The sequence below is a fragment of the Myotis daubentonii genome, chromosome 4, assembly GCF_963259705.1.
Source record: "Myotis daubentonii chromosome 4, mMyoDau2.1, whole genome shotgun sequence".
In the NCBI taxonomy this organism is placed as follows: Eukaryota; Metazoa; Chordata; class Mammalia; order Chiroptera; family Vespertilionidae; genus Myotis; species Myotis daubentonii.
The window spans coordinates 47,677,198-47,695,139 of record NC_081843.1 but is presented as its reverse complement, the minus strand read 5'-3'; the positions used below and the strand labels follow the sequence as shown (position 1 = coordinate 47,695,139).

At 40.5% G+C, this 17,942-nt stretch overlaps 1 protein-coding gene across 1 annotated transcript in view; it reads left to right on the top strand.

The window, feature by feature from the left end:
- Positions 1-17,942, top strand: part of LVRN (laeverin) — a 63,118-nt gene that overhangs the window by 11,478 nt on the left and 33,698 nt on the right. Inside the window, exons 2-5 of the mRNA XM_059693838.1 lie at positions 8,893-9,035; positions 9,616-9,752; positions 13,362-13,488; positions 16,594-16,748. Coding sequence (XP_059549821.1) covers positions 8,893-9,035; positions 9,616-9,752; positions 13,362-13,488; positions 16,594-16,748 — 562 coding nt within the window. The remainder of the gene's footprint in view (positions 1-8,892; positions 9,036-9,615; positions 9,753-13,361; positions 13,489-16,593; positions 16,749-17,942) is intronic.

Genomic DNA, 17,942 nt, shown 5'->3' with positions numbered 1-17,942 from the left:
GTCATTGTTCCTATGCTGAGATCTCCTCCATGGCAGGGCTGATGGGCAGCCATATATGAGTTTCCATTAGCATGGATCCCACTGTGGCTCTACCCTGGTGATTGCCTGAGACCACACCCCACTCAATTTTCAGCCCCACACAAGCTATTTGCAGCAGCTTTTCCATATGAATGACCTATCCTGGCTCAGGCTTCAGACCTTCCTAAAATCTCTCAAACAAGCAGTAGCTGGTGTCAGCGTGCCCCATACCTACCAACAAAAGGCCCAAGACTGGGCACTAGCACCAGCCTGCCTTGCTTCACAGCTTGGCCTCACCTGGGCACTTCTAAGCTCAATACAAATAACAGCCATCTGCAGATAGCTCTGTAGCTCCTGCTGGGTGGCCCCAGGCAGTGGCTGACATTGCACCACCTGGAAGGTCCCAGAGCCAGTGGAACACTTCAGAGAATACCAAATTACAATTCTATACATGCACAAGTGACACACTCAAGGGGCAGACTCAGTGAGCATCAAAGCCCCACTGAAGCAAGTCCTTCTCTATACGAGTGTTTCCTGCACAGCAGTTCTTCCACTGTAGTCACAGCCAATTGGCCTGGAGGTCAATTCCTTCCAGTGATGCCAATGGCAACCCAGGCTCAACTATAACAAGACTGTGCACACAGCCCACACAGGGGTGCACCTAAGGTGTCCAGCTCAGGTGACTGGGGAGACTGAGTCATGGGCCCTACAGGACACCTACTACACAAGGCTACTTTACCAATTCCAGGAGACATAGCAGCTCTACCTAATACATAGAAACAAACACAGGGAAGTAGCCAAAATGTGGAGACAAAGAAACATGTCACAAGTGAAAGAACAGAAGAAATCTCTAGAAAAAGACCTAAATTAAATGGAAGCAAGCAAACTACTAGATACAGAGTTCAAAACAATGGTTATAAGGTTGCTGAAGGGTCTTAGTGAGACTTTCAAGGTACTTAGTGAGACTTTCAAGGATCTTAATGAAAATTTCAAAGGCATGAAAAAGGTCCAGTCAGAAATGAAAAATACACTAACTAAAATGAAGAATAATTTACAGGGAATCAACAGTAGAGTAGAGGATACTGAGAATCAAATCAACAATTTGGAACATTAGAAAACAAAAAACACCCAATCAGAAGAGGAAAAAAAAAAGGTGCTGTAAGGACCCTCTGGGACAAGTTCAAGTGTACCAACATTTGCATTATGGGGGTGCCAGAAGGAGAAGAGAGAGAGCAAGACATTGAAAACCTATTTGAAGAAACAATGACAAAAAACTTCTTCTAATTGGTAAAAGAAATAGACTTACAAGTCCAGGAAGTACAGAGAGTCCCAAACAAGAGGAATCCAAAGAGGCCCACTCTAAGACACATCATAATTAAAATGCTAAGGGTTAAAGACAAAGAGAGAATCTTAAAAGCAGTTAGTTACCCATAAGGGAGTGCCCATATGACCATCAGATGATTTCTCAACAGAAACTTTGCAGGCCAGAAGGGATCAGCAAGAAATATTCAAAGTGATGAATAGCAAGGACCTACAACCAAGATTACTCTACCCAGCAAAGCTCTCATTTAGAATTGAAGGTCAGATAAAGAGCTTCACAGACAGGAAAAAGCTAAAGGAGTTCATCACCACCAAACCAGTATTCCATGAAATGTCAAAGGGTATTCTTTAAGAAGAGGAAGAAGAAGACAAAGAAGACGAAGAAGAAGAAGCAGATGAAGAAGAAGAAGAAGAAGAAGAAGAAGAAGAAGAAGAAGAAGAAGAAGAAGAAGAAGAAGAAGAAGAAGAAGAAGAAGAAGAAAAAATATGGATAACAAAATGGCAATAAATAAGTGTTCCACTGGCTCTGGGACCTTCCATATCTATCAACAATTGTATCTAAAAATAAACAATATCAACAATTGTATTTAAAAATAAACAAGGAATCTAATGAACAAAATAAACTGATGAATAAAATAGAACCAGAGGCATGGAAACATGGAACAGACTGATGAATCTCAGAGGAGAGTGGGGGGGAGATTAACCAAAGATCTTATAAGTATACTAGGGACCCAGTGCATGAATTCATGCACCTTGTAAGGAACTGTGAGCCACGAGGCTGTGGTGGGCACAGGGGCGGGTCTTGGCCCATCCTCCATGCCCTGCCTTGTCCCTCCCGCTGTGGCCCCTGGTCCCCTGTCTGCTGGCAGCCCCACTCCTGCTGCCACTGCCGCCGCTCTCATGTGCTGATGGCTCCGGCCCCGCTCATGTCCGCTGACAGCTCAGAGTGATTGGGGCCCAGTGCTGGCAGCAGGTGCGAGCAGGGCTGGCGCTGGCAGTGGGTGCAAGCACAGGCGGGACCACGGCGTACAGGAGCAAAGAATTTTCAGTAACCACCAGGGGCTCACCCAGATGTCAGTGACCAGCGCCCCACCTTGGTCTGGAGCTCCTGCTTGCTTGTTCCACCATCCCGCCATGGCCAATGCCTGCCATGTTCCATGCTCTGTCGCCTGCGGCTGAAGCCTGCCATGTTCCACGTGGGCCCCCTGGTGGTCAGCGCACGTCATAGCAACCGGTTCTTCGGTTGTTCTGCTCTTCAGTCTATTTGCATATTAGGGTTTTATATAGATAGATATGCATTATCTATGGACACAGACAATAGGGTGGTGAGGGCCTGTGTTGGGGCAGGAACCAGGTGGAAGGGGACAGTGGTGGGAAAAGGGGAATATCTGTTATACTCTCAACAATAAAGATATATATATATATATATATATATGCATATAAACTGGAAAACAAACAAACAAAATGTCCTTATCAGGAGCAAAGGAGTAGGAGCAGCTTACTAGTGTGAAATGAATGGCTGGAGAAAATTTGGATCTTTATTTGGGACGGATTAAGGTGAAAAACAGAATGATCAAAATCAATCAATTTGTGTAGGTGTAGAAAGAGCATTCTGAAAATTGAAAGACTTCCCTCCAGCCACTGTTTTATCTAAGAATCTGGCACAACCCTCAGGGTATGACACACAAAAGAGAAGTTTGAGTAATATTAGGAAAGAATTGAGAAGTCTCAACACAAGGTCAGTGAACTCAAGTTCCAGGCACATGATGTCATTGATGTCACAGAAAAAAGAGGTCATTTCATTATCCTATACAAGTATTGAACCCATGCATTTCATACAGCTGATGGTTTTGCCATCAAAGACTTAGATCCTGCATCATTTGAAAACCAGTGTAACCAGCATATTGAAAAAACACACCTCATGGTTTAGCAAAAATACTGCCGTGTTTCTTCCACAGTCCTTTCATAATTTAGTCTCTGGGGTAATCTTTCCTGCTCCTGCATGAATATTCTAGTAGTCTAGAATTTCCTGCTCATTCTTAGGTGGCAGATGACCTGTGGTCACTGAATGACAAACACTGTCCAGATGCAGAAAATGGAAAATCAATCCAGTCCTGCGTGATACTCAAAACTTTGAACTTAACATTCTGTCAGATCTCCCTCTTTCTCCCTCCACCCTCACTTCTCCAAGTTGGGCCTGGCTTCAGGATAGAAGCCTGCAGCAAAGTTGGGGATAGTGGCCCTTCCATTTCTCCACTTCATATTTCTAGTCCTCCTCTTCCATCTTGAGAGCTGCTGTCTTAACCCCACCAGATCCAGTGGGACTGCAGGAGGCAAGGAGGGGGTGACACACAGGGAAGTTTTTACTGGAGCCAGTCCTCTTGTCATTTCATCTCACTTGGGTCTAGCAGACGCCTTTTTCCCTTGAGATGTCATTTTCCTGGACTCTTCAGCGTTTTCTCACTGTTTTTCTTTCCCCTGCAATTCCCTTGACCTTGCAGGATGTTTTTCTTATTTTTCTGTTCTGATGGTCACTTGTGACTCCTTCCTTAGCCCCTAGATCATTGATGGCGAACCTATGACACGCGTGTCAGAGGTGACACGCGAACTCATTTTTTTGGTTGATTTTTCTTTGTTAAATGGCATTTAAATATATAAAATAAATATCAAAAATATAAATCTTTGTTTTATTATGGTTGCAAATATAAAAAAATTTCTATATGTGATACGGCACCAGAGTTAAGTTAGGGTTTTTCAAAATGCTGACACGCCGAGCTCAAAAGGTTCGCCATCACTGCCCTAGACATTGAGTAGTGCATCTCCAAGTTCCTCCAGGTGGCTCTATTGGACAGAACCCAAGACAGTCCCCATACTGGCTCATTCCAAGGAGCACGCATACATCCCTTGCCTGGGACTGACCTGGGTCCCAAGGCAGCAGCGCCCTTCTGATTCTGCCTCCAAAGCAGGCAGTTCTGCTTTTCAGATTCCCACCTGGTAGGAGTGAGACTCTGGCCAATGCCAATTTCAACTTTATCAAGAGTCGGTTGGGCACCAGCCTCTAAGTCTCAGCCTCAGGAAACACATCTACTGATTTCTGAGGGATCTTCTCCCCTTAGCTCAGGGTGAGAGGGTTGCACCTCCTCCCAACTCCCTGAGAGCAGGAAGGCTTAGCAAATAATGCCGTTCCTCCACCCCCAGAAACCTCTTCTCTGATTTTTTTCATTTCCATTTCCTGACACTTTTTTTCTGTTCTTGATATAGCTGAGAAGTCCCAGGGGGAGCCCTCAGGTTCTTGGGAACATTTACTTTGAAAATCTTCATAACATGGTTTGGCACCTTTCTTTGGAATTTTGTTGTTGTTAATCCTCACCCGAGGTATTTTTCCATCGATTTTTAGAGAGAGTGGAGGGGAGGGGGTGAGACAGAGAGAGAAAAACATAGACGTGAGAGAGACACATCTATTGGTTGCCTCACATATGAGCCCCTACCAGCACCAGGGATTAAGCCTGCAACTGAGGTACGTGCCCTTGACTGGAATTGAACCCAGGACCATTCAGACCACAGATTGATGCTCTATCCACTGAGCCAAACCAGCTAGGGCAGAATTTTACATCTATTATTATTGTTGCCTGGTGGAAACTTCAGTTAAGATCCTATTACACAAGTAATAAACAAACATGATTCATGGGCCAATCTTTGAACCACAGTCCAGTGGTATAACATCTGTCTCTACTAAATATTTTGAGTGTGTCATGTAAAAAAAAAAAAATTAGGGACAACTCTCCAAAGAGTCTTATTTCATCTTTGACCACTGTGTTATTTAGCACTTGTTAAATAGAGCTGTAATAGAATAATTTGGAATGAAATGCCTTACTGAGTGGATATTTTTTATATGGTGTAGTTTTATCCCCAAGGGCATCAAGTGGTCTTGACAGCTAAGACCTCTTCCAGCACAAGAAAGGGGTAAGCCCACTGGCTGTGCAAGAGGGCAGGAAAGAAAGTTTCTTTGCAATCCTGAGCTGCTAGGAGACAAACTGTCCCAAATTAACTCCCTCACCAGCTGAGCCCTCTAAACCCAGACTTCATAGGCACCATAATAGCATGTTTCAGCGAGGTCTGAAGGGAGGAGAGGGTGGTGGATGGTTCTATTTTCTGAGGTCAGGATATCCTTACAGGGTTGCTTGAGTCCAAAGCAGAGAGAAGGGAAATAAATACCAGTCTTTGGTCCCCAGATGTAACATAACCAAATCGTATGTGTTGCTGGTTGGTTCTGACCTTTGCAATTAAGATTGAGAGCCAGAAAGACGCTGTATTGCAGGGGTTTTCTCCATTTTGTTTGTTTGTATAAAACCAGGGTGGGAAATAGTTGAGTAAAATCCAAGAGCGTTTCTTTAATTTCACTTCTCCAGAGACCTGAATATGAAACGGAAAGGCACTTGCTTGGTGTTTGATTTGTTAAATTGGTGATTCTAAGCGGCTGTCTCTTAGCCTTTTTGAACCTGTAGCCTGTTTTGGTGCTTACCCGTTTCCTGAAAGAGTCTGATTTTCTCCCTCCTCCCCACTGTGCAGCCTCCTTGAGATTTATATGCTTTGTGAAGTTATGGTATCAGAGAAGATGTTATCAAGCTTTAGTTTCTATAGTTTTTGTTGCACAAACAATAGGCATTTGTTGGCCTTCCAAATATATCAGCGTGACTACATAATTGGATGTGCTTTTTCACTCTACATTACACCTTCTGATGCTAATGTATCACTGTTAGTACAAAATATCCGGCAATTTCAGAGAGCCCGCAGATCTCCTGAAGCTCATGTGTGAGCTCTCAAGGGACTGTTTCTCCCAACCCTACATGACCTCATGGACTCTTTTTCCATCCGTTGGATTCTTTAACACTGTTAGAATCAATTTTAGAGTTGTAACTGGACTTAGTGATCACCTAGTCCCATCTGTGAATTTTATGGAAATGAATTCCCAAAGAGCTTAAGCAATTTTCGCCAAGTTACACCACTGTGTTTGCACCACAGACCCTGAGCAAGAACTCAGCTCGCTGAATTCCCTGCTCAATATTCTTTCCACTAGATTTTCAATTGCTGCATCTCCCCTACTGTATCCCATCCCTTTTAAAGATAGCAACCAATGCTACAAAACAAACAAATGCCAGTGTAGCAAAATCTGCAAAACTACTTTGTAGTATTTATATACTAATATCAAGCTGCCTTTATATTATAGTATCTCCAAAGCTGAAAAAATACTTATTCAATGGATATGAACCTACCTTTTTTTGCCAAGTACTGTAAATGATACAGAAGAAAAAATATGTAACCCTTAACATCTGGTTGTTTAAAATTTGTTGGGTAGACAGACATGGTTCATATTCAGCTTGTGGTCAACTGTGACCTCTGGAACCTTTTAAAATACATTTGTAATTAGTGATTTCCAGCCCTCCACCACTACCCTATAACTTATTCCTCCTTGAATTCTTCTGTAGTTCATTTATAGCAAGAACAATTTGTGAGATTGGGAGGAATATAAAATAATTCAAAGATCATTTGTTGGTAAATTTAGTTACTAATAACATGGAAGCTCAAACAACAATAAAAGATAGGTAGTTTTGTCATTTTTTAGATGGGGAAACTGAGGCTCAACAAGAACATGGGACTTGTTCAGGACTGCTCACTTGGTAGTAGATGGAGCGGAGTCTTGTAGCTGAAGTTGCTAGTGTTAGAGCCCATAGGCCCAATTCCAGTCCATGCTAGCAAGAGTATAATAAAGTGAGGAAAAGCAAGTAGGGCAAAATAGGCTTGTTAAAAATTGTATTTTTGGCCCTAACTGGTTTGGCTCATTGGATAGAGCGTCTGCCTGCGGACTGAAGGGTCCCAGGTTCGATTCTGGTCAAGGGCATGTACCTTGGTTGCGGGCACATCCCCAGTTGGGAGTGTGTAGGAGGCAGCTGATCGATGTTTCTCTCTCATCCATGTTTCTAACTATCCCTCTCCCTTCCTCTCTCTGTAAAAAAATCAATAAAATATATATTTTTTAAAAATTTTATTTTTGTCACAGTGAGGTTATGAACACATCAAATTAGTTGACTGTGAGAAGTTTTTGAACATGCCAACTTTTGTGTGTGTCCTTCCTAAAGCTGTGTGAATTTCTATGTGAGCAAGGGCCTTACCACTACAGGAGGAATCCACAGAGGTAGGTGATGGATGGGCCATGCTCTCTTGAGATACCTTTGTTTAATTCATGTCTCACTTACCTAAGAATGGGGCCTGAAGCAAGAGTAAATGCTAGAGACATTTGGTCTCAGGACCTCAGGAGAGAAAAGGAATATAGCCTCCACGATTGTTATCTAAAAACTAGTGGCCCGGTGCACGGATTTGTATGTGCACATGGAAAGGAAATTAATTAGAAGAAAGATTTGTGTGGTAATTACATTACTGCAGAAAATTACATGTCAAAATAGTATATGTGATATAGTATTATAAAATTCAAATACAAATTATTTTAATAGTAAATCAGACTCAGGGCCAACAGTACCCCAGTAACAACATAACCCACAGCCTAAGGTGGAATCGTGCGGGCCCTGCGAGAAATGGGGCTCCCTCCTCTCTGGTTCCGGAGTGCGACACCCGAGAACTGCCACTGCCAAGTCAGCAGCTCCTGCATTGAGTGTTTGCCCCTGGTGGTCGGTGTGCATCATAGGTACCAGCTGGTTGAATGGTCGGACAGTTGGATGGTCACTTAGCCTTTTATATATATAGGTAGGTTGCCAGGTCAGGAGTCTGGGAAAATGGGACAACGAGACTGCAGATTTATTCTGAGGAAAAGGTTGTTTGCTAGGACCCACCTGTTAGACGCAGGGAGTTTTTACAAGGGTGAACCTTGTTTGCTCAGGGTACTCTTGTCCTAAGCTTTTCCCTATAAATCACTGGTGCACAGTGGGATAATGGCATTTTTTGTAGTTTTCCATGGAGATTTGGGGAAGGAGCAGTAAGGGATTTGATCAATCTATCCATATATAGGATAATTCAAAAAGTAAAATGCAGGTTGTTTTGTTTAAGCATTTACTTACATTGTTTATCCCTCAAGAATGTTCAAAATAAAACATTTTGTATGTTTCAACCAGGAAGAAGAGGGAACATGTGAGCAAAAGATAAAAATATAGACATGCTTCAGCTGATTTGCATTTCAATGGAAGATAAAAGCAATAGACCATTCCCAAAACAATAATTCCATTTTAAAAAGTACTTGGTTTTCAAAAGCCTGGCATTGCATATTTGTTATTTTTGTTCCTATTTTGTTTGTAAAAGGTTTTAAAGGCATATGATGTAATGAAGTAAATATTATTTTGTGGTTGAAAATTAAATAGTTCTTTTGTATTTTGGTCTTGTGAGAATTGCAGTGTGTGTGTGTTATGGGGAGGGCAGCAAAGGAAATGAGGGGAAAACATTATAGCTCCTTCCTGTATATAATTATAAGTCATAATACCTCAGTAGTTTTTTCTCCCACTAGTTTGAGATAAAAATAAATAGATTTTCCCCTAAAATGTATTTTAGGGCCCTGTTAGCATCTCAGATGGAACCAACATTTGCCAGGAATGTTTTCCCTTGTTTTGATGAACCAGCTCTGAAAGCAACTTTTAATATTACAATTATTCATCATCCAAGTTATGTGGCTCTCTCCAACATGCCAAAGCTACGTAAGTAATGTTTCCTCTCTCTCTCTCCCTCTCTCTCCATATATATATAGTATATATCTACTTAACTCTGTAATAGCTTTTAAATCAATAGCTTTTCTATGCAATATGCTGGTAGTGTATTATAATTAGGAAGATCAGTCACATGGGATATGTGGTGGCACCCACATTTTGGAGATAATAAATCCTGTTTCTTTTTAAAAATTAAATTTATTGGGGTAACATTGGTTAATAACATTATATAAGTTTCAGGTATACAGTTTTATAATACATCATCTGTTTATTGCATTGTGTGCTCACCACCCAATGTCTAGTCTCTACATGGGGCCTAACTTAGAGTGCTCATGGATGTGGCACTCAGTCAAGACCAGTCACTCAACATACTAATTCAGGACTAAGATGCTGTCCTTAGATCTTCCCAATGTGGTCTTGATAAGTTAGGGTTAGAGAAATCCAAACTGCTAGACTGTGGGACATAGTTGGGAAGAAGTAGCCAGGTGACAGTCAACTTGACAAATTAATTTAAAGGTAGATATTGTTACTTAGGTTTATGGTGATTTTGGACTAAAATAAATTTCTCCAGGTCAGTCTGAAAAAGATGTGAATGGAAGCAAATGGACAGTTACCACCTTTCACACCACACCCCGCATGCCAACTTATTTAGCTGCATTTGTCATATGTGACTATGACCATGTCAACAGAACTGAAAGGGGCAAGGAGGTGAGTAAGGAAGTGTCTCCAGGTAAGGGTATCTTTGTACGGGCTGCAGAGTGTTCATTCACTCTCTCTGCATCTGGGAGCATGGCTACACATCCCATCGTCCCCTCCTGGTACTCACTCCAACTTTTCCCAAGTCCTTTACAAGCTCGTAGTGTGACTTTGAGGAATGAAACATAATCCCCGCTATAGCTCTGTGGAGGGTTTTCCATGGAAGGCTACACACTAAGTCCACTCAAGGCAAGTTCAGACCTCCCTCTTCCCAGGCTGTTGCTGCCTTTCAAAGGACAAGGGAGAACAGGGAGAACTGACGTACTAGCGCCTTGAAGCTCAGGTTTACCTGTTGTTTACCTCCCTATAACTCAGCCTTGAAGCTGGTGATACTCAGTGTGGCATGAGCATGACCCAGCTGGGAACGGTGCTGTGGTTGAGATGGAACGTGCAGGTTAAATACCATCTCTGCTGAGAAGCAGGGCTGTTGGCTTCCTCAGCTCTGCAGCTCATAACACTTCCCCAGATTTGTATAAAATAGGTGCTCTGTCCTGAAATACCTAGTTTTCTCCCAATGATATCCTCATTACATAATAATCCTTGCGGGAAGTACCCAACACTTTGTATACTGGTTCACTCTCTATGCTAGAGTGTGGAGGCAAGTAAGGCCACTGCTGTAGTCCTGGTTCTTTCTGGTCAGACTGACTTGATTGGGCTGAGAAAGATTCGGCCCTACAGCTGGCTGAGGCTCTCTCTTGGGCTCGTACTTTGTCTCCTACTTGTGGAGACAAGGAAGCTGTAGATGAGCCAAGTCTGTCATCAGGGGGAGAATCACTCATAGTTACTCCTTTTGCACTCCTAACTAATGATGAATTGGAAATACCGTGCTGGATGCAAACAGCGGCTCGTTATCTCCCTCAGCTCTTGGCTCCAGCCTGATTTTCTGGATTGAATAATCACTGGTAAATCCTTGATGTTCACAGATATAAGATTGGCCATGTCGAACCTTCATGACATCTATATTCATCAATATACTCAGGCACGATTTGAAAGCACACGCTTTGTGTCTGACATGAAGGAGTGGGCTCCAGAGCACACGAGCGACCCAAAGCGCTCTGTCAGCATCCACATCTCAAGTGGCTTGTTGCTCTCAATGCTACTTGCACAGTGAACAAGTCTCAGAAAAGCATCAAATCTGTTTCGTAGTGAAAGATTCCCCCTACAAAAAGGCCAGCTGCTATAGAAGCAAAGAGGAAATGCCGAAGAAAGTAATGTTGTCAGCCAGAAAGTTGAAATTTGGGATGAGTTTATCAGTGGAATGTTGCATTTGGCTAAGGCTCAGTGCTACAATGAAGGAGTCCTGTATACTCTACAGGAGAACTAGAATGTACCCTTGGAATAATGCCGAGATTGTATAAAAATTACTCATCAAGTAGGAGAAAACAGTGAAATTGAAAATGTGATTAATGTGTGGCATGAGGATAAACATAGGAAACACAGAATTAAGGTTGGAGATAACACATTTTAAGTAGAATTTAGCACACATGGGTATGTGCAAAGACATGCCTCTCTCTTAGATGCTGAGGTTGGCTGTGTATCGGGAGGGCCACACAGGAACACACTGGTGGACTAGCTATGGTTTTGAAGGAACTTTATGGCTCCATCTCCAGGTGCTCCTTGCTGCTCTACCCGGGCCACTCACGTCTCGCACCCAGCTAGAAATCTCCATTATTTGCCTGCCTCTTGGCTTATGGAATGGTAGTTTATGGGAGGAGCTTTATAAACTAAAAATTAACATAGAGACTTTAATTGTTATTGCCATTATTTTCCAAATAATTAAATGAATTAAAATGCATTCATTATCTTGAATGTGGGGAGAGGAGATTGTTCTTGTCACTCAGTAGTGTGCGCTTTGGGTTAGTAGTCTTTCTGTTGATGCAAAAGTTAGAACTAGAGTTGGGGAGGGTAGAAGTAGGGCTGAGCCCTGGGCCCATTTTCCCGAGGGTAATGAGACCTCGGCAGCAAGGGGAAGGTTGGAGGGAGTCAGGGGATCAGTGCAGAAGGCTTTAAAAGCAGGTGGTTACATGCTGTGAAAGGGGAGCATTCCTGAAGATCTTACATAATTCAAAATGTGCGTGCTTCAAGACACATTTTTCTAGCAGAAATTAAAGCAAAGTAAAGTGAATGTGTTCTTGAAGGGCAGTAATCTGCAAATATTGTTATGCTGTTTTTCATTTACTTAGCATTTTCCCTAATGTTTTGCAGAGAGATCTTTCTCAAATTAACTGTACTCACATCAGGACAATTATTTTAATTCCCTTCCCTTTTCATTTCAGGGTTATTGAGTTTCATACATGTTCTTTAACATTAACACTAGCAACTCCATTAAAAAGTGCTTAGATGGCATTGTTTTGGGGTATAAAATAATTTCATATAATTAAAATAATAATGAATGTTAAAACAACAGTAGTCACCAAAATTATGCAAATCAATTCCAAGTGCCCAAACAACATGGTTACATTAAACTAATAAAACATGGCAGGGATTTCTTTTTACCTACTATATATATAAACAGAGAATATAATTTACTTGCTTCAACAACTATAAAATCATAAAACTTTTGATGAACTCTTTAAAATCAGGGAAATTAACCATATTCTAAGTTTTGAAAGTAAGATGGGACTATTAATGTTTTCATTAACAAACCATTTTAAGTTGGCACGATTCAAATTTGTTTAATGTGTACCATACTGTATAACCCTCACTAACCACACAATTCTTTTTTGGGACATTGGAAATATGTCTAGAACCAGGAAATAAGGGCCCAAGGTGCCCACTTACTCTCTAACATAGAAGCTACATTTTCCGGCCGAAACCGGTTTGGCTCAGTGGATAGAGCGTCAGCCTGCGGACTGAAAGGTCCCAGGTTCGATTCCGGTCAAGGGCATGTACCTGGGCTGCGGGCACATCCCCAGTAGGAGATGTGCAGGAGGCAGCTGATCCATGTTTCTCTCTCATCGATGTTTCTAACTCTCTATCTCTCTCCCTTCCTCTCTGTAAAAAATCAATAAAATATATTTAAAAAAAAAAAAGAAGCTACATTTTCCGTGGAGGTAGGCACAGATTGTTTTGGGGTGACAATAGTTATACATGTTATTGCAAAAGACTGAAATAACACACTTTTTGGGGGAGCCACTGTTCACAACTCAGAGAAGAGCCTTCTGGGCTTTTCTCAGCGTGCATATGCATTTAAATGTTTTGTTATGTAGCTTCTTGTGAAACAGTGTGACTTTGGCTCTAGAGTCTAGAGCAGTGGTTCTCAACCTTCCTAATCCTGTGACCTTTTAATACAGTCCCTCATGTTGTGGTGACCCCCAACCATAAAATTATTTTCGTTGCTACTTCATAACTGTAATTTTGCTACTGTGATGAACTGTAATGTAAATATCTGATATGCAGGATGTATTTAGGCGACCCCTGTGAAAAGGTCGTTCGACTGCCAAAGGGGTTGCAACCCACAGGTTGAGAACCTCTGGTCTAGAGTATCAGGGAATTGGAGCAAGCAGGCTTCCACTTTCCAATACTGCTTTTTCGCATCACTGCTCAATTGTTTTTATGTAGATACGCATCTGGGCTCGGAAAGACGCCATTGCAAATGGAAATGCAGACTTTGCTTTGAACATCACAGGCCCCATCTTCTCTTTCCTGGAAGATTTATTTAATATTAGTTATCCTCTTCCAAAAACAGGTGAGTCATCTGCCCTTCCAATGCACTTGTTTTCCTTTTATGGGGCCCTGGGATGAGGTTGTATCCAGATGAGCCTCCAAGGAGCCACTGTCACCATTTAGCTGCTATTTTGGGGTTAGTTTCATCCCCTCCTGAAAACATGCAGGCCTGTCTGCTCTTCCTTCATGTGGTGTCCTGTGCCCAGCAGGTTTTCCAGGAGCTCTCAGGCTTTGGATCCCTCGCTAGCAGCCTCACATCATCCAGACCCTGCCTTCTCTCTTGCATCCAGTACTTTCCTCTCATAATGCAAGTGTGCAATGCAATGCTCTGGATTCTTTTAGCAGGCCTGCGTGAGTCACTCAGTTCCCTTTAGTAAGGTTTTATTGGTTTAAAAAAATATTCTTTAGTTTTGAGTCATTGGATTAGGATTTAAGAGTCCCATCTGTGAATTTTTGCTATATAAAATTGGAATCATGTGTGAAGATAATATGATTCTTGAGGAAATATGTAAACATTTTATCTCTCATAGATCTATACAGTATGTCCTTAAAGAGCCACTCAGCTTAGAAAGTTGTTCAATGTTTTTTTCTCTCTCTCTCTCTAGAGTGAGGGTATCATGTAAATGTATGTTGTTCCTTTGTCATGCATTGGTGGTGGGATGGGAGTGGGTGAAGGAAAGGGAAGGTTAGAAGAATGGGAAACTTAGGCTAAGGCAACTAAGTTTGACCCAAGATAATAGAGCATTATCTGTGGAGGCTATGAAATGACCTGGTTACACACTTTACTACACACTGTCAACTTCAACCTTGTATAAGGCCAACTTAAATTATTGAATTTAGCACAGCATAGAACATTCACTGGACAGATGTAGCACAGATTGTACGAATGAGATTTCTTCTAGTAGCAAAAGAAAATAAAAAAAACTTATTGTTCTTCTAGTTACAAAAGTAATAAATGATAACACTGTAGAAAATTTGGAAAAATAGGGGAAAGCACACACACATAAAAGAGAAGAAAAATCTCCTGCAATGCTGCCACACAGATATAACCATGGCCGAAATTTGGGTATGTCCCATTGCCTCTCAGTCTGGATCTCTGTCTTTCTCTGTTTGCTTCCTTGTTTTTTAACAAAATGTATTGACATGATCCAGATAATTAAGTATTCTCTTTTATTGTATTTAAAATATGTTTATTATTGATTTCAGAGAGAGAAAGGGAGAAGGAGTGAGAGATAGAAACATTAACTATGAGGAGTATCATGGATTGGGTGCCTCCTGCATGTCCCCTGCTGGGGATCGAGTCCACAACCCTGGCATATACACTGCCTGGAAATCAAACTGTGACCTCCTGGTTCATGGCTCAATGCTCAACCACTGAGCCACACCAGCCAGGCTATTATTTATTGTCATTTTAAAGACATAGAATACCTACATATTCAACTTGACAAACTACTTTATTTACTCCTCAGTGGTTGAATATTTGGACTGCTTCTACCACTTTGGGGGGACTGCTTTCAGGACACTACAGAAAATCCTTGTAAGAAAATGTTTACAAATATATGGGATATTTGCCTTAGTATAGATTCCAAAAGTTGAATGATTTAGTGAAAAGGTAGGAACATTTCTAAAGATTATGAAGCATTTTGCTGGATTGCTTCCGAAAGACACCTCACCAGCAAGCCATGTGCCAGTTTTCCTATAACTAATTATTAATACTAATGCTAACCAGTACTAATTAGTAAGCTTCTCATACATTTAAAAGATTAAGTTATACCATTATTTTAATCTTTGTTTTTTTGAGAAGTAAAGAAGTTGAACATTTTAGTAAGATTTTTGGCTGTTTGAATTATTTCTTTAGTGAATTATTCATATATTTTTTTAATTTGTCAGAATTATTTACTAAAAATATATTGTCTAGTTGTGATATATACTTTTCCCAGTTTGTGGTTTGCCTTTCAAATTTGTTTATGGTGTCTTTTAGTGAACTAAATGTTTAATTTTAAATAGACTTTATTTTTTAGAGAGTTCCCATATACCATATGTAGAATTTTTAGACTGGCTTCCTTTACTTAGTAATATACATTTACGATTTCTCCACGACTTCCCATAGCTTGATAGATCATTTCTTTTTATAACTGAATAATACACTATTGTATGGATGTCCAACATTTTGTTTATCCATTGGCCTTTGAAGGACATCTTGGTTGCTTTTCATTTTGGGCAATAAAGAGGCAATAAACATGTGTGTGCAAGTTTTTGTGTGGGCATAAATCTTCAACTAGGGGTGTAAATACTTAGAAGCTCAGTTGCTAGACTGTATGGTCAGCCTATATTTAGCTTTATCAGAAATCACCAAACTTTCTTCCAAAGTGACTGTACCACCAGCAATAATGAGAGTTTCTGTTGTTCCAAATCTTCTCCAACATTTGGTGGTGTGTTTTGGATTTTAGCCATCCTAATAGGTGTGTAGTGGTATCTCGTTGTTTTTGTTTTATTATTGTTTTAATTTGCAATTTCCTAATGACATATGATGTAGAACTTCTTTTCATATGCTTATTTTTCATTGGTATATATTCTTTTATTTTTTTAAAATATATTTTATTGATTTTTTACAGAGAGGAAGGGAGAGGGATAGAGAGTTAGAAACATCGATGAGAGAGAAACATCAATCAGCTGCCTCCTGCACACTCCCTACTGGGTATGTGCCACAACCAAGGTACATGCCCTTGACCGGAATCGAACCTGGGACCCTTGAGTCCACAGGTCAACGCTCTATCCACTGAGCCAAACTGGTTAAGGCAGGTATATATTCTTTAGTGGCATGTCTGTTTTGATCTTTTGCCAAATTTATAAAGTTATTTATTTGCTTATTGTTGACTTTTAAGAGATCTTCGTATATTTTGGATATAAGTCCTTCATTAAAAGTATTTGGTTTTTATATAATAAAAACAATTTATTTTCTGGCTTCTGTCTTTGGTATTTGTCTTTAAAGTCTACTCTCAGATTATGCATATTTACTTGTATTTTTTCAGTATTTATATGATTTAACTTTGAGATATTTATAACTGAAAATCTCAAATTTTTTGAAAGAATGATTCTATTGTTTCCTCCATTGAATTCCATTCAGATATGATTGCTTTGCCTACTTTTGACAACCGTGCAATGGAAAATTGGGGATTACTGATATTTGATGAGTCATTATTGTTGCTGAAACCAGATGAGCAACTAACAGAAAAAAAGACGGTGATCTCCCACATTGTCTCCCACGAGATTGGGCATCAGGCACGTGGTAAAATGTTTTCTCTTATTTCACATGAAGATGTTTCCCAGCTGCTCTACCAAAAATAGCAAAACACAAAGTAAAAAAAGTAAAACAACAACACCTGCCATACACCAAATTTTAAAAATTTATTCAAAAAATGGGACAATGAGAGTCCTGGCCAGTATGGGTCAGTTGGTTGGATTGCAGCCTATCCCTGGTAGTGGGCATGCAGAAGGCATTCAATCGATGTTTCACTCTCACATAGATGTTTCTCTCTCCCTTTTCCTTCCCCTCTTTCTAAAAAATACAATATTTAAAAAATAAAATGGGAGCCGTGGCCAGTGTGGTTCAGTTGGTTGAATGTCTTCTCATGCAGCTAGAGGTTGCAGGTTTGATCCCCAGTAGGGGTACATGTCTGGGTTGTGGGCTCAATCCCCAGTAGGACGCATGCAGGAGGCAGCTGATCAATGTTTCTCTCTCCTTCTCTCCCTTCTGCCCTCTCCAATATATATATATATATATATATATATATATATATATATATATATATATATATATATATATATATATATCATGAGAAAAACAAGGGAGGCTTTATGTAATCACATCCTGAGTAGATCTGAACAGTTGTTGATGGATCACAGTGATGAGACCTTTCAGTCCATTGGAGGATTTGCTATTTACATCCAAGGATTAACTTGCTCTGAAAAGTTCCCTTCAGGAAAAATAAGACAAGTAGAGCTATGATTATTTGTTTTCATGCCATCTCAAAGTAAGGTACCTCATAAAAGGTTACGGAAAGATATCCACATTTCATCAGTAGGTTGTTACAAGCTCTTTTTTGGGGTGGGGGTGGGGGAAGAGAGGTTAAAGGAATATATACAATATATTAGTGTCAATGAGATGAGTGATAATTAATCCTCGAGCTGCATCCCCAAAACTGGTGTAAACAAAGCTCATTACATTAGAACTATATACTTTCATGTTGTGGTTTGAGAAGTTCAGTTTGATGGAAATTTGGTTTGATGGAAATTTTCGTATGTGCCTTTTGACCTTGACTCCATTCATACAAGCCAGTCAAGAAAGAAATAACTAAACTATGAAATTATTTTGTTACATAGATTCATAAGAAATTTTGGGAAAGTGATTTACTGGGGTTGAATAACAAACACCCTGTTACACAGTCAACACACACTTCCACAAGTTTTGCTCAG